Raw genomic sequence first — 24,765 nt, 5'->3', positions numbered from 1 at the left:
TGTCCCCCACCCATGTCAGTCTGCCCCCCTCCTCTCCACCTGTCCCTTCCCCACCTCTCTCTTTGTGTCTGCCCCCCTCCTCTCCACCTGTCCATTCCTGGCCGTCTGTCTGTCCCCCTCCTCTCCACCTGTCCGCCCCTGCCCCTCTGTCTGTCTGTCTGTCCCCCACCCATGTCTGTCTGTCTGCCCCCTCCTCTCCACCTGTCCGTTCCTGCCCCTCTGTCTGTCCGTCTGTCCCCCCCCATGTCTGTCCCCCCCTCCCCACCTGTCCCTTCCCCACCCCTCTCTGTCTGTCTGTCCGTCCCCCCACCGCCCCGCCCCCGGAGCCCTGGCAGGCGGTGCAGGAGCCCGGAGCGGATCGATGGGGGCGAAGCCGGGCAGGTATCGGCGCTCGATTGGCCGCGCCTGGCGGCGAGCGGGGCCGCTCGGGATAGAGCGAGGAGCCCGGGAACCCGGGCCCCGCCCCCTCCCCCCGCGCCGCCGAGAGGAGACGGGGACGGGCCGGACCGGACCCACCCAGCCCCCGAACCAGGGGTGACCCCCCCGCCTGCCCGCAGCCAGCCCCCCCGGCGTGCGAACCCCCGAACCCGGGGTGACCCCCCCCTACTGCCCCTCCCCCAGCCAGCCCCCCCGGCGTGCGAACCCCCGAACCCGGGGTGACCCCCCCTACTGCCCCTCCCCCAGCCAGCCCCCCCACGGCGTGTGAACCCCCGAACCCGGGGTGACCCCCCATACTGCCCCTCCCCCAGCCAGCCCCCCCGGCGTGTGAACCCCCGAACCCGGGGTGACCCCCCATACTGCCCCTCCCCCAGCCAGCCCCCCCGGCGTGCGAACCCCCGAACCCGGGGTGACCCCCCCCTACTGCCCCTCCCCCAGCCAGCCCCCCCGGCGTGCGAACCCCCGAACCCGGGGTGACCCCCCCTACTGCCCCTCCCCCAGCCAGCCCCCCCACGGCGTGTGAACCCCCGAACCCGGGGTGACCCCCCCTACTGCCCCTCCCCCAGCCAGCCCCCCCACGGCGTGTGAACCCCCGAACCCGGGGTGACCCCCCATACTGCCCCTCCCCCAGCCAGCCCCCCCCGGCGTGTGAACCCCGAACCTGGGGTGACCCCCCTACATCTGCCTGCCCCCCATACAGACTCCTGGGGTGCTCCCCTCCCCCATACAGCCCCCAGCTTGCCTACTCCCTCCCCTGGCCTGACCCCCTCCCCATACCCCATTCACACTCCTCCCCGGCTTGGCCTGAGCGACCCCCTCCCATCCCGAGCTGCACCCTGCGTGGGGCTGGATGCTGCTGTAGCCCCCTACGATGGTAAGGGGGAGGGGCAGCACCCCCATGCAATCACTGGCAAAACCCCCTCCCCTCAACTCCCGTGGGGCTGCCGCACTTCTTCATCGCCATCTCTCTCTCCTTCCTTCCTGCAGAGGAGAAGCCTGGCCCCCAGCCAGCTGGCCAAGAGGAAGCCGGGGGGCGATGACTCGGAGGATGATGAGGACTGGCACCCCGAGGCGGTGAGCTCCGCACCCCCCTTCCCCTCTGTTGTCTGGCTGGCTAGAGGTCTGTTTCCAGTGCTGCTGCCCTTCCCGCTCCTGGGCTGGGCTGTAAGGGTAGCGCCTTCCCTTGGCGGGGCTGAGAAATGCATAGGACCTGCTTGTGTGCCCTCTCCCATGGACAGGCCCAGTTTTCTCAGTAGCCGCCACCTCCCGGGATGCTCAGCGGTGACGCTTTGGCCAACAGAGCACAGGTCCCAGCGCATGATGGGCAGGGCGTTCCCACGGTGGAGGGCTGGGATTATGGAATTCACGTCCACTGGAAATCGGGCTGAGCCAAAGGTGCTCCACTGTTAGACCAAGTGACAAGTCCCAGTTGTTTAGGCAGGTGTTTCTATAGACAAACAGTGAGACCCCAAACATGCTGACCCTGGGAATTTAGCCGTTGGCACCTGATCATCATTTTAAGAAAGCATTTATAAAGTCCCATGGAATTCAGTGGGTCTCCAGGGTCTGGTCCAAAGTTTAGATCCAGACTTCACTAGAGTTTGGGGATGTTTGGGTCAGGACCATATCTTAAAAGTCAAAGTATGTGTATCTCTGTAGAGTTGGTCTCTCTTCTTGGATAGAAACAACCCCCCGCCCTCCAGGAGAATCACTGGATGTGCTGGGGGAGGCTAAATGACCAGAAATATAGATTCATAGATTTTTTAAGGCCAGAAGGGACTATTGTGATCATCTAGTCTGACCCTGTGTATAACACAGGTCAGAGAACTTCACCCCGTGATTTCTGCATGAAATCCATAACTTCCGTTTGGGCTACAGAGCATATTGTTCAGAAAGATACCCTCCCTGGAGGGAGAGATGGTTTTGAATGGGATCATTATAAATCATTGACCTCTCTATGTATGTATGTATATGTATTTGTCTTGTCACTTTCCTGAGTGTCTAACATTCAGCTTGAAATTTGCAGCCCTTTCGCTTCCCTAATAAGAACTCTGATCAGGAGCCAATAGGGATGCTAAAAACCCTATAATCAGTGTGCTGGCCAGCATGAGGTGCTAACTTTTTTTCGTGAAGGAAGTTTGCTAACTGAAAACAAAACAAATGCATTTTTGCTGACCCATATTTCTGCTATGTGCACCCAAATACTGCATGGGGAGGGGTTAATGGATATATTCAGAATTAGAGGAGTATTTTAAACACATTCACGTCCAGGTAGGTAAAATTTTGGGCCCATCGACCTTGGCAGTGTCCTTACAATGGCAGTGAGTAATGATGTTCTGTTTTCAGACTTACTCAGCTGGCTGGCTTCATTGTCTGTGTGGTTAGATGCTTATAGAGCATGACGGTGATACATTTATCCTGCGTTGGTCTCTCCAAATCATCCACAGCCTGTCCTGATTTTCTTTCTTAGACTCTAAAGAAGCGGAAAGCTGGCAGTGAGAGCCAGAGCTGGGAATGTTACGTGTCACCTTTCCGGAAACCGTTGGCCCCATTGACCAATCGACCTCACTGCCTTGATAGCAGCAAACATGTAAGTGGATCGCTCGAGGGCATATTGTCAGCACATGCCAATGAGTAGTTGCTCACTGTACATTTGTGATCAGAAGGGCTCACACCCTTCTATTAGGTTATACATCTTGGGCATGATCTGTACACGTGCACTTACGAAAACTCTCATTGAGTCAATGGGAATTCCACGTAATGAGGGCTTGCATGATTATTTATGTTATAGTAGCACCTAGAGGCCTCACCTGAATTTAGGGTCCCACTGGACCAGGCACTTTATTCATAATGAAGTTCACACAACTTCCCTATGGAAATATTCAGTGGTGCAGTCAAGTATTAGTGATGTATTTAAGCAAGAAGTTTATGATGCTAGGATGTTTAATCACATGAAGCGGTATTAGTCAGTTTCATGTTTTGGAGAGTCCAGAGGGAAAACATATTAAATATGACTTTAAAATATCTGGGACAGAAACATCAGTGGGAATTGGGAGCACTCACCACTTTGCAGGATTGGGGCCTTAGCAAATGGCTTCTTTGTCTGTTATGTAGCTATCTCTGATAGCAAATAACTTTAATGTATATTTTTCTTTCTCCATTCCTAGGAGGCATTTATCCGCAGCATTTTGTCAAAACCCTTCAAAATACCCATTCCAAATTATCAAGGTAAATGAAGGGGGTTTAACAGATCTGTATCAAATCTGCCTCCTGTGAAAAAGGTGACATTTTGGTTTTGTCAGACAGTGATATTTTCCTCCTTTTGTATGTGTTAGTTTGAACAGAAAAATATAGCCCCATTAGGGAAGCAGTCTTATTTCTTATTAATATTTAGTTTGGATAATCCTACATTTCAGTACTGGATTCTGTATTACGACGGTTACATATTTTACAAAGTACCATAGGCTTGCATACCATGTTACAGAACAAAACTGCGAGACAGGTTTCTGGCCCAAACAGTTTACAGTCTAAATCAGTGGTTCCCAAACTTGTTCCGCCGCTTGTGCAGGGAAAGCCCCTGGCGGGCCGGGCCGGTTTGTTTACCTGCCACGTCCGCAGGTTTGGCCGATCATGGCTCCCAGTGGCCTCAGTTCGCTGCTCCAGCCCAATGGGAGCTGCAGCTGCGATCGGCCGAACGTGTGGACGTGGCAGGTAAACAAACTGGCCCGGCCCGCCAGGGGCTTTCCCAGAACAAGCGGCGGAACAAGTCTGGGAACCACTGGTCTAAATAATACCCCCAATATCACTAACCGGAGGAACAATGTATGTGAAACCAATAAGCGTGCACCAGTTTTCTTTATACTTGGCTTGATACTTTAAGTCTCGGGGTGATCTTTTTAATAAGCTGTGTCTGATAGCTTCAGCTGTTCTTAAATATGTGGTGCACAAACTTCTGACTGGAACAAATGGGACCATTTTTTCTCCCTTGATTCAATAACAGGTCAACCAGTTTCACTCAAACTTTAGTCCAAATGTGGGGTTTTTATTAAATGAGACCAAGTATGGTAATTACCAGCCCAAAAGGAACTTATTTGATACAGTGGTTAGCAGCTGAAAAAGCAGGTTTGAAAGGAAGTTGGAATTAAGCCTTATTTGTAGAGGGTGTAGTATGTGTCTGCACAGCTTTTTTTTTATGGTGGGACTCACTAGATGGCGCTGTTATACATAGTCATCTTTTCTTAGCAGGGGAGCAGTGTGCAGTCTTTTAAGAGAAGCTGGATTGTTGTTTTGTGCTGAATGTTCTTTTGGGGGAGCTGTCGCAAGCAGCAGGAGATTATGCTTCATTTTAATCTCCCTAACTAGAGTCAATCCTTGGAGCAGAATTGCTTCCTGGGAACCAGGCACTGATGTTTGGGCAAGGATTTCTAAAGGAGAGGTTTCCCCGTGTGCTGTTTATGCCCACTTCTGTTCCATGACTGATGTATCTGTGTAAATAAATTACACTAAGAAAATGCCCAGAATCCAAGTCACTAATTTCTACTCTTAACGGGAAGCTCACCTGCAAGGCCACAACACCTGCTACCGCACGGCAGAGGGGGATGACAGAACAGTAGATTATGTGATATCCTTCTAAGATATGGCAGTCCACTGTTAAATGCAGTGCTGTAAAGGTAGATGCTAATGGTCACATCCTACCCTGGGATAAATGCATGCAACTCCCACTGAGCTCTGAATTGGTTTCTGAGAGGAGGATTTGGGCCAGTGGTTTGTGAGATGCCTAGTTATATATTTACTGAACTCCTAGAACGTACAGCCTTTGGCCCTGCTTGTCCTTATACAAGGCTAAGTTATGGCCTTGGAGAGCCTAGGGGCATCGTCAGCGCTCAAATGCTGTGGAAGTGCCTGTATTAGCTGTAATGCACCTGCAGCGCTGGCCGGGGAACGTAGTCAGCACCCCCATAGCTAGCTCAGAGTTACCCCGTGTGCAGAGGGGGTTGGGCTGTGACTGTGAACCTGCCCCCCCCCAGAGCTCCCCCACACTTTGCACGCAGATTATTGCTGCCCCTGTGTGAGTGCAGTGGGGGACAGGGCTCCCTGCCCTCCCTCTCAGCGCACCCGTAGAGAGCCATCCATCAGCTGGCTCGTCGAGCACATCTAAGCTGCTGGTGCATGCAGCGTTGGCTTCCTCTTGAATCTGTATTCTGCCAGCATCACACCTGCACTGTAAACAGCGTGTTGAGCCTCCTCCTTCAGGGCAGTGGATTGTGTCTGAATTCTCAGCCTTTTGCGCGGCTCAGTTTTTTCTGGGAGGAAGCAACTGGCATTCCTTTGAATCCTGCCTGTGATTGTTTTCAGGGTCACTGGGCTTGAGGGCCCTGGGCATCAAACGGACAGGGGTAAGGAGCGCTCTCCATGACCCTTTTGAAGAAGGGGCTCTGGTTCTTTATGAGCCCCCGCCGCTGAGTGCACACGACCAGCTGAAAATAGACAAGTGAGTTACCCACAAAGCAGGTATTGTAGCTCCAACCTCGTTGGCTAGTCTTCCATTCCCAAAAGGCTCTGAACCTTGGGAATTTGGATCAGAACTTTGGAGTTAAATGTGGTTCTGAGCCTTGTGGCTCTGGAATGTCTCTAGCTTGTAGCAATAGTAACCAAAGGAAGGAACATATCCATCTTAGATCATTTGTGGTGTTCTACCCATGGGGTTGACTCGTGGGTAAGCCCAAGGCTCATTGTACACTTCAGTCCATTCCTAAGAGGGCTTTATTCCCTGTCAGTTGCACGTTTCAGTGCTCAGTCTGGATATGTCAACATTAAGGTACAAGCCAACCAAAATGAGGAACTAAAAACTGGATATTAGAATGGGAACCATCAGGCAACCTTACCTAGAGTGGTCACTGATGCTCCCATTGCAGGGATGAGGCTATCTTTGCTAACCACTGCTTCACTTCCAATAACAGTATGTCAGAGAGGTAGGATGGTCCAATGGTTAGGGCACTAGCCTAGCATTGGGGAGACCTGGATTCAAGTCCCTACTCTGCCATAGACTGCATTTGTGACTTTGGGCAAGTCAGTTATTCCCCCTCTGTACAATGGGAATAACAGCATTACCCTGCCTCACAGGAGTGTTGTGAGGATAACTACATTAAAGATTGTGAGGTGCTCAGGTGTTATGGTAATAAGTACCTAGGCTAGATATATCCTGCAACCTTCATCTAGGAGTTGCAGGATATTTCAGGTTAGCACTAATCTATGTCACAAAAGTACTCAAGTCACAGCATCTAGTCATAATGTGGCTGCCCTGTGACATGGTCACCACCCATTCCGGTATTGTGGTGGGTGCGGGCTCTGTATCTGAATTGTGTTCCAGCTTTGCATTCAGGGACACAATTACAACGTGGTTCCACCTAGACTGCAAAATGGCACTGTGGTGTTTAACTGTCGGGGCAACCATGTACCAAGTCCCTAACGTGGTTGATCTTTGCAAAGCAGAAAGGATTGCTAGCAGTCGCCTTCCTTGTGCCACTTACCATGAGTCCTCAGAACAGGAGTGAGCCAAAAAAGCCTGGACCAGGGCATTCATTCTACTCTCTCTCCTTTCTTGTTTGCCTCCTGCAGGGACAAAGTGCCAATCCATGTTGTGGTGGATCCCGTTCTCAGTCGCGTTTTACGGCCTCATCAGAGAGAAGTGAGTTTTGTGGGAAACTGCTTTGAGCCATCAGGAGTTCCTTAATCTCCACCTCAAGTGCTTAAACTTTACAGAGAATTCTGGGCAGATGGGTGGAGGGAGGATGTACAAAGCCAACCGCTACCTTCACTAGGAAGATCTGTTTCTAACTATAGTCATAGCAACTGCAGCTGAATGGATTTAAGATCATCCTTAAATATGCCAAAGGCCTGTTAGACCACAGAGATTGTTCCTCTGCTGTGGCACATTCCATTCCCCATACAAAAGTGCTGAGATATTGTGGGGTTGGGCCCTGTAAGAAACACTCAGATAGGTTCAGGGTCAGTTGGATGTTAAACTGATACTATGCTAGACCTTAGCCAAAAATCACTATAGGAGATCAATTAATGATTGTAATTTCCAAGTAATATTAGCTAGGATTCTGGCCTGCTATACACACATCTGATGTGTATGTGTTTATATTAGACTTACACGGTATCTATCTGTCTTGAAGTCAAGATATGTTCTCGCTCAACCACAAGTTATGGGCTTGATGCAGGAATCCCTTGGTTGAATCTCTGGCCTGTGTTATGCAGGAGGTCAGACTAGATGATCATACTTCTGGGCCTTAAAAATCTGTGAATCTACCTGCTTCCTGATGGTAATATTCCCCCACGTTATGTGTTACATCAGAAAAGTTACTGTCTAAAAATGACACCATCTCGCTCCACAGATCTGCTCCCAGTGTCAGACCTGCTCACTTTAGTTTTCATTACTTCAGTCTAGCCTCGCAGAGCCAAATGAGGTGGCTTCTGCACTAGCTCATGCATCATCAGTAGAACTGTAAGGAACAGACAGATCCTGCAAGGAACTCAGAATAGAGCACTACACAGAGCTCCTTGAGGCTTGGGACCTAAATTCCAATCTCTGTTTACCTTGAAGAATTTATACAGAGGTGTTCACCTGCAACACACCTCCATAGGGTTTGTATTAATAGTGTGGTATGCTAGTCAGGAAGAGCCCAGCTTGGCTTACAAAGCCCCCTGTGCCTAGTGCAACAGTCATTGTTTAGGATAGAACCACACGTCAAGGCCTTTTATCATTGCACGTTAACTTGTTTGACTCTCTAACCATAAATTATCTGCACAGCTTTGCTCTGAAATCTCTGTTCCTAAATGTCAGCTGTCAGTAATGTATTTGGATCCTGAGTCAGCCAGTGTAGCTGCGTGTATGCATTTCAGTGAAAAATATCTCCTGTCCTAAATACCAGAACCAGCAAAACCCAGGGCTAATGTGTTAAAATAAAACAAAAAAACCCCACACAACAGGCTAGGTGCCTAATAAGCTGTTCAGGATCATAATGGATACAGGACATTATCAGCGGTAGACTTATAACCAGAGGCTGTATGGGTGCAACCTGTGAGTTTTTATGACCTTCCAAACTAAGTAGGGTCAAATTAGCTTTGTGCCTGGATGGGAGACCTGCAGGGGTTGGTTTAGGCAGCTCTGTAGCTTGTGTTCTCCTTTCTGAGTCAAAACTGGACCAGTCATGTAAGCCAGCACGGTGCTTGTCTCCAGCTGCATAGCTGGAGACACTCTCTTTCAGGAGAGATCCTGACCACTTGTCAGTAAGATCCCATGGCACTTTTTCTGAGGAGGGATGGTAGCCCCAGTGTCCGGGCCAAACTATATATTACCATCTTAGGTGTTCCTCATCTACCTGTCAGTGCAGTATGCAGGTGCTAGTCTGAGCAATCAAATTCTGCATGCCTAATGTCTCCCTTGTAATTTCAGTTGGATACTTCTTCACTTCCTGTCTCAAACTGGTGTGTAGCATTGCTATGCGTTGTTAACCAGTTGTATGGTTTGTCCGCCCCAGAGGTAGCTGCATTTCAGCAGCATCTCTGGGGATTCCTCTATATAGTTAGTATAGTGCTTCCAGTTCCTTTGTGCTGTGTACATCTGAGATACTGTGTATGATAACCTCAGACCCACAGTGCAGTGAGACTGCGTTACTGCACACGGCTTTCGTTCTGCATCCACAAGTCCATTCTAATCAACAAGCCCCCCCTTTTCATGCAGGGGGTGAAGTTCCTTTGGGAATGTGTCACGAGCCGGCGGATCCCTGGGAGCCATGGTTGCATAATGGCTGACGAGATGGGTCTGGGCAAGACCCTCCAGTGCATCACGCTGATGTGGACGCTGCTGCGTCAGAGTCCCGACAGCAAGCCTGAAATCGACAAGGCAATGGTGGTCTCTCCTTCCAGCCTGGTTAAAAACTGGTACAATGAAGTTGGCAAATGGCTCGGAGGAAGGATTCAGCCACTGGCCATCGACGGAGGCTCCAAAGACGAGATAGACCGTAAACTAGGTGTGGAGGCAACTACATGCAGCTGGCTTGTCTATCACTCAGTCTGTAGGGGAGTCTTCTAGCAGAAGGAAAAGACACTTCAACAGCTGATGTAAAGATCTAGGGCCTGAACCAAAGCCCACTGAATTCACTGGGGGTCTTTCCATTGACTTCAGTGGTCTTTGGCTCAGGCCCCTACATCTCTGTGTTGGTTCAGTGGATGATCTCCTGGTGTGCACCCCCCAATGAGATTCACATGGGTGTGTTTGGTTAGGGCGGTTTCTGAGCCTTCCTCTGCTGGAGAGCAGCCAGCGCAGGAAAGGGCAGGGGATGGGAGGCTGAGGGAGGGACCAAAGGGCGTTGAGTGGGAGGTAAAGGGAAGGGACGAGGCGATTAGCGGAAGAGGAGGAAGCAGAAGGCCTGCAGGGGAGGGAGCCACTGGAGAGAAGCGTCTCAGAATGCTAAAGGGGAAGTGTCTCAGATGGGTTTGTTTAGGGTCTGCTCAAAAGCAGTTGGAATAAATGGAAAGACTCCCCTGAACTTATCTTCTGCCTGGCTTTCAAATATTTTTCCATTCCCTGTGCCGCTCACGTCTTCCTCTTCCTTCCTGTAGCCGGTTTTATGAACCAGCGTGGCTTGCGAGTGCCTTCTCCCATCCTGATCATTTCCTACGAGACGTTCCGCCTTCACGCCGAAGTTCTCCAGAAGGGGAGCGTCGGGCTGGTCATATGTGACGAGGTACAGAGACGGCAGCTGGTGTTTCTTTAGTCCCGTGCTGAGCTTTTTCTGCTTTCATATGGAGAAATAATCAGAACGGCCTGGCAGCATTTGCATCCTTGTGTTGGAAGTGCTCTTGGTTGCTAGCCCACAAATGGAGTGTGTGATAATATCCAGCCCCAGGCACCTTTCAGCCAGAGCTTCCCGGGTGCTGTACAAAGGGCAGTCAGTAGCATTGTCCTCACTTCACAGATGGAGAAGCTGAGTTACAGATTGGCTAAATGACTTACCCAGGCTCATGCTGCAAGTCAGGTCTCATGACCCCCAATCCTTTGCTCTGACCACTAGATTATGCTGCCTCCCATATGTTGTATACATTGCGTGTATTATCAGGCTGGACCTGTGTCCCCCAAACAGTAGAAGGTCAAGTGTCGGCTGTGCTGACGACAACACAGTAAAGATTAGGGAACAAAGGGCCTGCTCCAAACGTCCATTGACATCCATGGAAGTTGGATCAGGACCTACTGGACTCTTGTGTCTGAGAAAGGATCTCTTTCCTGAGCACTGGGCTAGCAGGAGGAGCTGTAAGTGCGAATGCATGCCTGAAGGGGAGCCTCTGAGTGGTCTCCTAGCACTGCTAGGGGGATGGGGGGGCTGACGATACAGGGGGAGAACGTGTGAACAGGCAAGGTGAGTGATCCTTGCTTAGGCTAACGAGTTTGTACTCTCCAGGCGCTGGATTCTACTCGGCGAGGGCTGGATTTTTCGGGAGCTGCCTTCACACGAGTAAAATGCAGTTCCATTCAAACCTTTTGTTCTCCGATGCTGTGTATCGGTATCCAGCTTCACATTTGTGCTAGAGCTCCGTTTTCCTGAAGGGAAAACAAGCAAAGCAAGCCTGTGCCCAGCCCCAGACCAATGAGGAGCTGTACAGCACTCTGCCCATGCACTTACTACTTCCTCTGCCTCCCCTAGAGGAGTTTCATTGAATGCTAGTGACACTCGGTGGCTTGGTTCTGTATCCGCTGTAATGCAGACTGAGATGATCCTGAAAGTGGAGCACATTCTTTTCTATCTACGTATTTATACTGTGCCCCACCCCGTGGTATCTGGGCACCTTAATGTTTTGCCCTTGAGTAGCAACTTTCAGCCAAGGATCTTGCAGCAATTTACAAATAGCGATAAATTAACCATCCTGGCTATTGCTGGGAGCTAGGGGATATTGTTCCCATTTTAGAAAACGAAATGTTTGCTTAATTTGGGCCATATAATAATTATTATTAGGGTAGCACCTAGGGGTAGCACTAGTCATAGAGCAGGGCCTCGCAGTGCAGGTGCTGTATATACCCAGAACAGAGACAGTCCTGTCCTGAGAAACTTACAGTTCAAATAAATCAGCGTTGACAGAGATCTCTCAGACCTGCTTCCTCTCACCAAGTGCCATGGGATTTCCTGTTTGCTTTTTTTTTTCTTTTTAGGGTCACAGGCTGAAGAACTCTGAAAACCAAACATACCAGGCTCTGGACGGCTTAAACACACCACGGCGAGTTCTCATCTCAGGGACCCCCATTCAGAATGACCTGCTTGAATACTTCAGCTTGGTGCACTTCGTTAACTCGGGCATCCTAGGTAAGGAGCGTGACGGTGTTAACCCCTGTGCAGCTTATAGAACCATAAAAATGTAGGGCTTGAAGGGACCTTGAGAGATCATCAAGTCCAGGCCTCTGTGCTGAGGCAGGATCAGGTAAACCTAGACCATCCCTGGCAGGTGTTTATCCAACCTGCTCTTAAAAACCTTCAAGGAGGGAGAGTCCACAATTTCTCTTGGAAGCCTGTTCCAGAGCTTAATTACCCTTCAAGTTAGAATGTTTTTCCTAATATCTAACCTAAATCTCCCTTGCTACAAATTAAGCCCATTACTTCTTCTCCTGCCTTCAGTGGACCTGGAGAACAAGTGGTCATCGTCCTCATTATAACAGCCTTCAACATGTTGAAGACTGTTATCAAGACCCCCATCAGTCTTCTTTTCTCAAGACTAAACTGTGAATCAAGAGGCAGGTGGCCTATCTGGCAGGGACCTCCCCCAGCCACCAGTGCTGGAGAAGTTAGCAGCACTGGCCTTCGTGATGGCCCTGAACTGCAAAGTTCAAATGTGAATCTGAGCATTATCCTCGTTTATAGTACCTGTAGTCCAGTAGTGTCTAGTCACCAACTAGATTGGGCCCCAATGTGCTAGGTGCTGTACTCATTCGTAGTAACAAACAGTCCTTGCCCCCAAAGAACTTACAAGCTAAATAGAGTAGGCAGACAAAGGAAGGCTTAATTATGCCCATTTCACAGATGGGGAACCAAGACACAGACAGATAAAGGGACTTGCCGTGGGTCACAGGGGGATTGTGTGTCAGAGCTGGGAACTGAACATTGATCTGGAGTCCCAGCCTACTGCCTTAACCACAAGACCACCCTTCCTCTTGATTTCTTAGTCCAGTGGTGGTCACATCCAGGGTTTTGGTTTGGGACATCTTTGGGACAAAGATGAGGAAGCTTGTGAATCTGGGGTTCACCTCGTCACCCTATTTACAGGGGAAAGGAGAAAAGTGTTTGAACAGAGGCATGATTTGATTTGTTTCTTTTTCCTCCTTGCTGGCGGATCTAATGCTTCTTATGGCTGCTTCTGCAGATTAAAACATTCCGTCTCTGGGCTCCGTCTTGTGTCCAGTGCCCTTGGTAGTCCATGGTCTGGTTTATTTGAAGAGCAAAGCATATAACTAATCTGTTGGCATTTTATGTTCTCCACTGCATCAACAGGTTCAGATTGGCTCTGATGCTGTCTGGCAGGGAGGGCGAAGGCTTGTCCCAGAAAGGCCACATTCTGTTCAAGGGCAAGAATAAATAAACCAACCATAGATCAGTCTTTTATGTTTTGTTGTTATTCTGAGGGCCCTGGTCTCTTTGTTGTGAAACATAATGGCATGGCATTAAATCTATCCCTTCTTCATGCACAGAACTCTCTCCCCAGGCCAAGAGCAATATGTGGGCTGTGTCTGATTCTGCCTCCAGAATTTCATCAGAGGGAGGAAGGGATGGGGATAGAAGGTGTTTTTATTTCCTCTTCTTTTTCTCCATGAGTTTTGATTTGGCTTGGGGACTTAGCACAGGGCGGCAACGTGATCGATTGGCCCGTGTCTTCGGCAACTCATGGAACCTATTTGTGCCTCAGTTTCCCAAGCTATAATATGGGGCTAATACCTTTTGGGGGTTAGGGTTAATTATACTTGTAAAGTCTTTTGGGGATGGAAATGCTGTATAAATGTTAAATATTATTCTGTTGCTCACATTCACCAGCATTGTCTGAATTATTTCTGATGTGACAAGCTAGGGTTTACGTGTTAAAAGCTAGGGTTGAAGTGTTTCCATCCAGGGCCCACAACCCTCTGGCAGTGCCTGGGGTGGAGGGGAAATCCACTTTTCTGTCAAAGGCCCACATGCCTGCAGATGAGATGCTGTTGTAACATTTGACCTTTCCCCTCTGTTTTGGACAGGGACAGCGCAGGAGTTTAAAAAGCATTTTGAAATCCCTATCCTAAAAGGCAGGGATGCAGATGCAAGTGAAGCGGAGAGGCATAAAGGGGAGGAGCGACTCAAAGAACTGATCAGCATTGTGAACAGGTGAGTTCTAACATCCTCTCCCCAGAAAGCGAAGCATAAACCCCTTCCCACGTACAGCCATTTTTGAAGATTCCAGTACGGTGTCGGAACAAGTCCTGTTGCGAGTTTTGTGCATTGAATAGCTGATGAGTCAATAAAGCCCTATTAACACTAAGACATAAGGAATATATTTAATGTGCAGTTATACTCTGCAAAGGGATTGTCAGAATGACACTCATGGTTCCTGCTAATCCCAGTTCATCACCGTGTATTCAGATTACAAATCAAAGGACGATTTTTCTAATTGTCCCATGTTTCCAACTCCATCTGGTGCCTTAGCATCCCACTGTTTTCCTTCTGCTTCTTGCATCAACCCTTACGATAAAGATTTGACAACTAAGACGGCTGTCAACTCTCATGATGATACATGAGGCAGAACAGAACCCAGCTCACTCTCATAGCTGTGTTGGCTCTGTGGGGCTCACAAGAATAAACCATATTCATGCCAGTTAGGTAAGATGTTGTGGCACTAGGAGTAAATCTCTTGAGTATTATTAATACTTAGTTCTTATCTAGCATGTTTTGTCAGCTGATCTCAAAGTGTTTTACGAAGGAGGTCAGTATCATTATCCCCATTTTACAGATGGGGAAACTGAGGCACGGAGCAGGAAAATGACTTGCCCCAGGTCACCCAGCAGGCCAGTAGCAGAGCTAGGAATAGAACCCAGGACTCCTAAGTCCCAGTCAGTGTTCTGTCCACTCAGTGACACTGTAAGATGGTTTCATTTTTTTACACCGTTACTTTTCTGATTATGAATCGTAAGCAACCACGCTAACGAAATCTTTGACAGGTAACTGATTGACAGCAGAAGAGCCCTAACTAGAGTCTCCTCGGCATTCACAATGTTGCTGAAGTCTTGGTTCTATATAAGCTTTTGCAACCATTGCAAATGCCATAGAGCAGTTTATATTCACGGTCAATTTAATTTCACACGGTACGGCCGCTCTGCAAAATTGGCCATGACCTTGACACGGCCTGGCAGTAAAAAGGCTCAGTGAAACATGTGGCTGGGAGGGGTAGAAGGGACTCCTTATGATCCTGCGGGCCCCTGCTTTTGTTCATGGTGAAGGGGATTTGAAGCTGGTGCTCTGGGGTCTGTTCAGTCTCTCCTGCTTGGGGAGTTCCCCACTATCCCCCATTCAGTGTGCACACCCAGGTTTCAGTAACTCGCTCATCCTGGAATCATGATACAAAAGCAAGGAGAGAGGACACGGAGGTCAAAGATTAATTGAAATCAGTGGTGCCTATAGTCAAGGCAGCACATGAGAGAGAATGGTAGAACTGCACTGTGGAACACTTCCACAGCAGAGAACCCTCAGCCTAGAAACACCTGCCCCCGTCTGCATGTAGGACCCAAGAATACACCCATCCCGGCTGATCACACCTGCCAAGATAGAGGTGTGAAGCATTTTCTCAGGCACTGCGGGCCTAGATTGTAAGGGACTTGCACAGTCATGTTAGTCAGGGACAATACTGCAGTTCACCAATGGCTTTTTGTTCTTCATGTCATCTGTGTTTCTAATCCCCATTTCCTTCATTGCAGATGTTTGATCAGGAGAACTTCAGATATCCTGTCCAAATACCTACCTGTGAAAATCGAGCAGGTGGTTTGCTGCAGGTATGGGACAGTTTGCCCAAATCAAGGACAGAAAAGAGAGAACAAAAGTAAAGGCTAAACTCACAAAAAATAGTCTTGACTTTCGGGTCTTGGATTTTAGTGGTGTCTCGTCATGGAATCTGTGTAGGACTAAGGCTCTCCCCAGAGAGAGGTGTGTTTCTGTGGCCCAAACAAACTATAGTAGAGATGGAGGAGGAAGATTGAGATCAGCTTGTGGATCTTCCCAGACCTGCCGCACTGTGCTAAGCCCCCTGTTCTGTTTCAGGCTGACACCTCTGCAGACTGAGCTGTACAAACACTTCCTGAAGCAAGCGAAGCCAGCCGAAGAGCTGAAGGAGGGGAAGATCAGCGTGTCGTCTCTCTCCTCCATCACGTCCCTGAAGAAGCTCTGTAACCGTGAGTGAGAGGTTGATTTAATGCTATTATTGTATTATCTACAGAGCATTGGATGCAGAGCTTCACGAAACACTTAAGCCCAGCTCTCTGCTCCAAAGAGCTTGTAATGTAATGACTCCATCTGATGCAACTCCCTGTATAAATCACCCCCACATCTGGAGAGCTGGAACTAGACCCTTGAGCCTCCTGACTCTCACAGGTCGCTGTCACTTGACCCAAAAGAGATTTCCTGTGGCTAGGAGTGCTAAGAGGTCCAGCCACTATAGGGCAACATTGCTTCACTCAAATACAGCCAGCAGTAGGGTGGTGGGGAATTTTTTTGACTAAAGATTTTGTCATTGAAAAATTCCAATTCGTTGAGATAGAAACTGTTTGTGAAGCAGGGTTGGTTCTGATGACTCCCCCGACACGGAATGTTTTTGGGGAAAAAATTTTGAAAATGTCTAAACCAAATATTCTGTTTTTCTGGTTCAAAACGACTTTTTCTTTTGAAACTTTCATTAATGAAAAAAAGGTCGAAATCAAAAGGAAACATTTCGATTGAGTTGAACCAAAAACCTTTTTTGGTTTTTTGGCTCAAAAAAATTTTGAGATTTTGATTTTTCTTCGCCATTTTGGGTGGGAAGAATTTTTAAACTCTCAAGAATATTTGCAGAACAGAAAACCCGTTTCCTGCCCAGCCCTACGCGGTAGGTACATCATGACAAGGATGTACCCACTCAGCCCCAGGCACTCAGAGACACTGTCGGAGATCCTGCAGAAGTAGGTGCTGAGCTGGGAAAGGATGGAGAAAATTTGATGGCTAGAGAATGGGAGACAGTTCTCAGCAGAAGGGGTGGCATACCGGAGAGGAGCAAAACTACAGGTGGGAGAAGGAAACCAGAGCCAGGTAGGTGGAGGAGAGGCGAGAGGGGGTGCTGGGCGAGACAAGGGTACAACTGTAGGCAGGGAAGAGTTGTGATGCCATTGAAGTGAGGATGAGGAGGTTGAACTTGATGCAGAGGAAGAGGGGAAGCCAACCAGGGTCATTTAGAACCCAGTCCTGCTTCCATTGAAATTGGTGCTAGAACTCCAGTGGATGCAAAGTTAGAGCCCTAATCACCATTGCCATGCTCTTCTGTGGCGCCCTCTGGAGGCAGCTGCTTCCTTCCCTGGTGCTGCTCTTTCACACAACTGACCCTTTTCCTGGGGTGGGGGAAGACCCAGGAGGTTGTCAGCTTGCTTTATGGAAACAGCAAGCTGCTGTGAGGCGTGCAGGTGATTTTTGGGTCCATAACTGGATTGGGCTTCTAGAGAAAGAGGAAGACAATGCAGAGGGACCAATGTACTGCTGCTCTGCAGCCTCTTGGCTAAGAACCGTTGTAGTATTCGATCGGTATCTTGTACTTCCTGCGTCTGGAGACTCTCCTGGCCTTCGAGGGTAATGGACTCTGTCAGGGTTCCTTCCCTGCTCTGAACTCTAGGGTACAGATGCAAGACCCCCTAAGCTTATTCTTACCAGCTTAGGTTAAAAACTTCCCCAAGGTACAAACTTTGCCTTGGCCTTGAACCGTATGCTGCCACCACCAAGCGTTTTAAACAAAGAACAGGGAAAGAGCCCACTTGGAGACGTCTTCCCCCCAAAATATCCCCCCAAGCCCTACACCCCCTTTCCTGGGGAAGGCTTGATAAAAATCCTCACCCATTGGTACAGGTGAACACGGACCCAAACCCTTGGATCTTAAGAACAATGAAAAATCAATCAGGATCTTAAAAAAGAAGAATTTTAATTAAAGAAAAGGTAAAAGAATCACCTCTGTAAAATCAGGATGGTAAATACCTTACAGGGTAATCAAAACAGAGAATCCCTCTAGGCAAAACCTTAAGTTACAAAAAGACACAAAAACAGAAATGTACATTCCCTCCAGCACAGCTTATTTTACCAGCCATTACACAAAAGAAAACCTAACTCATTTTCTAACTAGATTACTTACTAACTTAACAGGAGTTGGAAGGCTTGGATTTCTGATCTGTTCCCGGCAAAAGCATCACACAGACAGACAGACAACTCTTTGTCCCGTCCCGTCTCTTCCCCCCACCCCCCAGATTTGAAAGTATCTTGTCCCCTCACTGGTCATTTTGGATCAGGTGCCAGCAGCGAGGTTACCTTAGCTTCTTAACCCTTTACATGTGAAAGGGTTTTGCCTCTGGCCAGGAGAGATTTTATAGCACTGTGTACAGAAAGGTGGTTACCAGACTCCATATGAGACATCTACAAATTCTGTGACCCGAGCAATATCAGTGCCGCATAGTGATTTTTACCAACCTGTTATGGTGACCAGTTAGTGTAATACAAGGGTCTGGCAAGAGAACCATGCATTACTACTGCTGCTAGGTGCAACAGAAAGTCCTTTGTAAACGGAGCTACCTGCTGTGGGTCTCCCTGAGGCCCACCCACAGAAAATGCTTTAAGCTGGTTATTTTCCCCAGTACGTGATCCGTGATTCTGTTGGAGCTCTTGGGTTTTCCCCTGATGTCTCCCAGCTTTAACCTCCATCCTTCTGGCCAGATTGGAATGCACGTGCTCCTTACAGAGCCCATCAGTGCTGCTCCTCAGCTGACCTGAGAGGTGGTCATTTAGCAATGCCAAACTCTCCTTCCTTTTGCCTTGGGAGCACGGTCATCATGCAACTCCCTGGCTGCTGAGTGTTTGAAGGAGTGATCCTGGCAGTAGGATATGAAGTAAGATTGGGGAGGGAGGAAGCTGTAGCAGCAGATCTGGGAGCCAGATGGACAGGCCAGTGGGGGTGGGTGACTCTCATCCTGCGTTTATATGTAACTATACAGTCAGTACATTGACAAGGACGCAGTCATCTTGGTGCCATCGCAGTCATGCTTCCCTCCTCAGGGGGGAGCTCTGCAAACTTCAAAGCCACAGTGGTTTCCAGATTTTGTTTGTTCTTCAGACCCTGCCCTGATCTACGAGAAGTGTGTGGAGGAGGAGGAAGGGTTTGCAGGAGCACTGGAATTGTTCCCTACTGGCTACAGTCCCAAGTCCCTGGAGCCCCAGCTGTCAGGTAACCACACTGTAACTCTGCTGTGTGAATTGATTGCTTGAGAGAGGGTGGCCCCCTGCAACAGGGAGCATGGAATCTTATGCATGACCAGGGATACTTTGGGGTGACCTCTTAGGAAGAGGCTGATCTTGTGTACATCTCTGCATGTGTCCTTTCTAACCCAGTTAATACTCACTTCATCTGTAGATCTCAAAGCATTTTATAGAGGTGGGTAAATATTTTCCCCATTATTCAGATAAGGAAACTGAGGTACACAGCAATTAAGTAGCTTGCCCAAGGTCACAGAGAGGCAAAGCTAGGAATAGAGCCCAGGTCTCCTGACTGATAGTCCAATGCTCTGTCCACTGGACTGTGCTGCCTCCCTACATATTGGCAATGGGATGTTTTTAACAACATGTTCACTTTTCTTCCTTCCAGGAAAGATGCTGGTGTTGGACTACATCCTGGCTGTGACTAGAAGCACCAGCAATGACAAGGTAGTCCTGGTCTCCAATTACACCCAAACACTGGACCTCTTTGAGAAGCTCTGCAGGACTAGGAGGTTTGTCGTTGGTCTTACTGATGTAACTATTGCAGGACTATACTTGGAACATAAACCTTAGCCTCAGGTGGCTGTTCTTTAGGTTTTTCCCTGCAAGACCTCCTGTTCTGAACTCTAGCCTCAGAGGGAGGCCCTGGAAATGGAACTAAATGTGACCCATCAGGTCTGGCTTCCAGGGTGAGTCAGCAGAACAGTTCTGTCCATTTCTATAGAGGCCTACAGCGTGACACTCAAACACAAGGCCATTTGCAGAACTGTTTCTGTTCTTCTTGGGTTTTATCATTGTAAAATCAGGGCTATTAAAAGGCTATGATGATCTGATCCCATTAACCATCCTGTTGTCCTGTGACAGGTATTTATATGTCCGACTGGATGGCACCATGTCCATTAAAAAGAGAGCAAAGATCGTAGAGCGGTTTAACAGCCTCTCGGTAAGTAGAGCTTCCCGGACCCATGTCATTGGTCCTGCCAGTCTTCGCAGGTGTGATCATGTGACAGCTGGCAGGGATTTAATCTAAGTATGTCTTGCCCCACAGAGCCCTGAGTTTGTCTTCATGTTGAGCAGCAAAGCAGGTGGCTGCGGCTTGAACTTGATTGGGGCAAACAGACTCATCATGTTCGACCCAGACTGGAATCCGGCCAATGACGAACAAGCCATGGCTCGAGTGTGGCGAGACGGCCAGAAGAAGACCTGCTACATCTACAGGTTGCTCTCAGTGAGTCCGGAGTTACCTTTTAACCCTGTCGAGACATGGATTATAGTCTAGTCTGCAGTTGATTATACTGTAGAATAATTGACCTTGCAACTGGAAAGAGACGCTGTGGCTTAGAACCTTGTAGTGTCTGTAGCCATGTGGCGTGGATTGCACTTGATTACATCAGGCCTCAAATCTTCTGCCATGGAAGCCAATGAGAGTTAAGCCATTGATTTCAATGGGATTGCTTTTGGGCCCTGGCTCTTTAATGGTGGCTGGCTTATGGGGAAATAGAAGTGACCGAAGCTTTATAAATAAGACATGAATCTTTTGTGGCAGGGTATAGACGTGGCTGTTGGCAGGGCACCATATTCCCATAATTGTAGTAGATCCCTACAGCTGCTCCCATAGATGTGCTCCCATTGGTTGTTATGAACGAAAACCCCCGCCCCCCTCCCCCATTGAAAGGGTGTTGGAATTCCTACATGCCTGTTCTCAGGGGTATCCGTGCAACTGTGATACCGCAGCCCACAAGGCCCAGGACTGCCATACTAACTGGGCTGATGGCAGAATCTGCGAGTCCCTATTCAGAGCTTTAACCACTCCCTCTCCTCTGCCAGCCACCCCCGTGGCACAGCATTGCCCTCCACAGCCACTGCGTTCCCACCAGCAGGGCCCTTGGGACCATGCCGCTGAAGGGGAATCTCTAGCAGCAGTTCCAAACCCTGGTGTCATCGTGTAGCAGTTGTGTACTCTGATTGGTTTTCCTGCATGTCGCCTCTTTACTGCAGCCTGCGGCCGCATCAGCTCATGTTGTGATCGTGTCACGTCGCAAGATAAGCGGGATTGGGCTGGGTCAGTGCTGGTAGCCCTCTGAGGGCACTGCATGAGGTAGTGGTGATGATGCGTCCCTTGGATTCTGTACTGAACCTGTGCCCCCAGCAAGGTGGCTCTGGGCAGCTGGAGGAGGTGGAATTGAACCTCTGGCCAGTAAAGACCCCATGGTACTTTTTATACAGATAAAGGCTTAATCCCAGCGTACTGGCCAGATCCCAGTTTTAGCCTTCTCCATGCTGCCCTTAATCCCACTGGCCGTCCTCTCTCATAGACAGGAACAATTGAGGAGAAGATTTTCCAGCGTCAGACCCACAAGAAGGCACTCAGCAGCTGCGTGGTGGATGAGGAGCAGGATGTGGAGAGGCACTTCTCGCTAGGGGAGCTGAAGGAGCTGTTCACGTTGAACGAGACCACAGCCAGCGATACCCATGACAAGTACGTTTATAAACACTGATGGGTTAGGAGAGCCAATGACCATGGCATAAACAGGGCTGACTTCATGACTAACACAGAGGCTGTAGGTGGAGATGCAAGCCCTCTGGTTCGCTGAGAACTTCTTAGTGAACCATTCAGGCTCGTGAAGTTATTGATCTGCTGATTCAGAAGTTGCTGGTACAGCAGGAAGATAATTATATTACACAGAATGTCTCATTAGTAGATTTCAAAGCACTTCATGATCTTTAATGGATTTATTCTCATAACACTCCTGTGAGGCAAGGCAGGGCTATTATCCGCATTGTACAAAGGGGAAACTGAGGCACAGAGACGCTATGTGACTAACTGAAGGTCCCATGGGAAATCTGTGTCAGAGCAGGGAATTAAACCTGGGACCCTCACATCCTAGGTTAGTGCCCTAACCAAGTGACCGTCTTCCTCTCTATTGATGGGGAGGGAGAGGAGAGGAGAGTGTCTAGGGTGGACTTCCATTTCCAACACTCCATAAATCATAAGGAAACGGACACTTCCTACTCACCCTCTCATTTTGTCATGGAAGTTTCTATTATCAGACAAGTACTCAAACCACCCCTGCTGATGCATCCACCTACATCCTTGGGAGGGTGAGAGGCTGTAAGATATCACGGGGAAGTGAAAGTTATTTTTAATTTCCCAAAGCTTTTCAAGCACAGAAAGTCCAGGGATGGAAGATCCCTATTTGATCATCTGCCCCTTCTTTCCCCCCCGCCCCCAACACTGTAAGATTGTTACCCATTGTGCATTTAACAAATGGCTTGTCTGGTTTTAAATGCACAGTGGGGCGTCCACCACTTCCCTTGGGAGGCCAGTCGACGTTCATTGCCATAGGTAGTGATTCCAAACCAAGAACAATTTTATATACAAACTGACAATTCACCCTGTGTAAATGTATGAAAATCAGATCCTTCCTTTGTTATCTGCCGAGTCCTGAGTTCAGGATTCCTTATTTAAAACCCGCTCCACCATAACCACTTAAAACAGCTGTGCTGGGCTGAGAGATTGTGATGTCCTTAGGTGTGATGCAAGGGAATTACCAAAGTATGTAGGTCCTGGAAGGTAAAAGGATGATTTTGTAAACTGACTTGTAATTCAAGTCTACACACATGCTCTGTTTCTGACCTAGGATTTTACAGGTGATTAGGTTTGAGGTCTTACTGCTCTGAGTAAACTAAAGAGAGTATTGTTTACCTTCTAAATGAAGCACTTTCTCAACTCCCTTTGGAGCCACTGCTGGTTTCATGTAGTTCACCTCTTTTCCCATGATTTGCCTGAATTTGGATGGATTTTATTATAACACTTTCATTGTATGTATAAACGTTCACATGTGGAGCCTAGGGTGCTTTGAAAATAAAAGCCCAGATTTTCCAAATGGAATCATGGTAACCAAGAAAGACTAAATGACCAGTCACGTGTCTCCGGTCATTTGTACATGCTGTTATGGTACGTGTGCACGCAGATTAGACACTTGATTTTGCCTGGGCTTTTTGTTGGGCCGATTGTTAGACAAATGGGAACTGGCTAACCCAAATGTTGATGAAGTGCACTCTGGTCGTTGATGCCATCTCCATTAATTGTACACCCTTTCGCCCAAATCTGAAACGCTAGGATTCTGTACCTAGCCCAGCAGGTGTAGAATGTGCCCTGGTCCTCACCTTTGTTTTACCATCTTTGTGTTTTAGGATTAAGTGTCGCCGCTGTGTGAATGGCCACCAGGTAAAGCCTCCTCCTGAAGGCTCTGACTGCACCTCTGACCTCTCCCAGTGGAACCACTGTGCTGACAAGCGTGGGCTCCAGGACTCTGTGCTGAAGGCCACATGGGATGCTGCTGTCAGCTTCACGTTCCATCACCATTCCCACGAGGAGCAGCGAGGGATTCCCTGACGATGCGTCTCCGATGGTGGGGGTGAGGGAAGGCTCCTGTGGAAGTCAATCAAGCTCACTTCAATCACTTTCAAAGCAGAGGTCTGATAATGCAGCCTGTGCTGTTATCTGGATCCAGAACGGTGGTTCTGTTTTCTTCCACCAAGAAATTGGTAGGTCTTGAGCAAATTGTTAAACTGTACGTGGGACAGCAGGAAGCACGAGGTATTATCTGTGCCACTCTTGTGTCTATAACGTGTACTGGAGAAAGAGCTGTTTGGCTTGTGAAGCGATGTGCTTCAGTCTAACTTAGGACCTATTGTAATAGCGTCAAGCCATAACCCGTTCTGCATCTGTGAGAGCACACGCAAGATCCAGTTCACACTTTGTATCGTCTTTTTATTTACCTAAGTCACATTACAAAAAAACAAGTTCCATCTTCATGTGTAGGTTAATTCCTGGCTGCAGATCTGGTTTTCCGTGTGCAGCTACCACCTACTCAAGATTTTTTTCTCAGAGCCACAGTTTACAGTCTAGATAGTGAATGCATAGGCACTGATGAGATCTGGAATCAGCCGGCAGTGTTTACCTATATTATGTAGTAGACAGCTCTGGGAAATATCATCATTCATCTCAAGATCAATCCAACTTAAGCCATTTTTGAAAAACTTGGGTCTAAATGACTTGTGCTTCTGGATGGCCCAGTCTGAGACACCTCCCAAGGGCCTGATTTTCAGAAAGCGCATCAGTCAGGCCCCATTAAAATCACTCTTCGCTTTGAAAATCTTGGCGGAAACAACTCTCTAATTTGTGTTGGCATCATTTTAGCAAGATCATTTTTCTACAATGCAGTAAAAGAATAGTCCCTAATGTACCAAAATTTCTACTCAACTATATTTTAAAAAATAAAGTTGCTGAAGGACAAGCAAACTGTTCTGTTTAAAACATTTTTATAAAATAAGTGTATGCATTAAATCAATACAAGTTAACAAAAGCAGAGCCTAAGAAAGGACTTCCCTCCAAGGGTAAAATGGTTGCAAGCAAAAGCTTTTTGTTGTACTGAAGGGTCTCATGCAATGGGGATCTCTGTATGGGCCAAAAATAAGAAGGGCCAGTGCACTGGCTTTGTTTAGGCTTTTATTTTCTAGTCACGAGGGTGAGTGGGTTCAGGGTAGTTTTTGTTCCAAGCACAATATGAAAGATTGAGCCAGAGCTGTTCCTGGAATGCTGCAGTAACTGCAAGATTCCAGCAGACATTACTAACCATTCAACAGTAGCTTAAAGTCCTCAGAGTCCTGCTGTACGGTGAGTAAGAATGTTGTTTTAAATGTGTCGTGTTCAGTGGGCTAGAACCAGGTGAGATGCTCCTCCCTCCCCTGTCTTTATTCCTTTTGTTTATAGCCTCAC

The 24,765-nt window shown here is 48.3% G+C and overlaps 1 protein-coding gene across 1 annotated transcript; it reads left to right on the top strand.

Annotated features, from left to right (window-relative positions):
- Window positions 1–1,125: 1,125 nt before the first annotated feature.
- On the top strand, window positions 1,126–23,740 carry RAD54L (RAD54 like). Its single transcript, XM_084636604.1, has 18 exons — window positions 1,126–1,312; window positions 1,426–1,512; window positions 2,909–3,028; window positions 3,606–3,666; window positions 5,794–5,929; window positions 7,057–7,126; window positions 9,188–9,476; window positions 10,069–10,193; window positions 11,651–11,801; window positions 13,715–13,841; window positions 15,425–15,499; window positions 15,765–15,895; window positions 18,841–18,951; window positions 19,369–19,492; window positions 19,845–19,923; window positions 20,029–20,208; window positions 21,296–21,459; window positions 23,178–23,740. The coding sequence occupies exons 1-18, from the start codon at window positions 1,310–1,312 to the stop codon at window positions 23,377–23,379; spliced, it is 2,235 nt and encodes a 744-aa protein (XP_084492730.1). The 5' UTR covers window positions 1,126–1,309; the 3' UTR covers window positions 23,380–23,740.
- Window positions 23,741–24,765: the final 1,025 nt, after the last annotated feature.

This window comes from Lepidochelys olivacea, assembly GCF_965140295.1.
Source record: "Lepidochelys olivacea isolate rLepOli2 genome assembly, chromosome: 8".
NCBI classification, from domain to species: Eukaryota; Metazoa; Chordata; order Testudines; family Cheloniidae; genus Lepidochelys; species Lepidochelys olivacea.
The sequence above is the reverse complement of the archived record's forward strand: the minus strand, read 5'-3'. Positions and strand labels throughout refer to the sequence as shown.

Excerpts from the sequence above, each read along its gene's own strand:
- RAD54L (XM_084636604.1), top strand. Across the intron at positions 5,930-7,056 it reads GACCAGCTGAAAATAGACAA|GGACAAAGTGCCAATCCATG; the intron begins GTGAGTTACCCA and ends TGCCTCCTGCAG. Across the intron at positions 21,460-23,177 it reads GCCAGCGATACCCATGACAA|GATTAAGTGTCGCCGCTGTG; the intron begins GTACGTTTATAA and ends TTTGTGTTTTAG.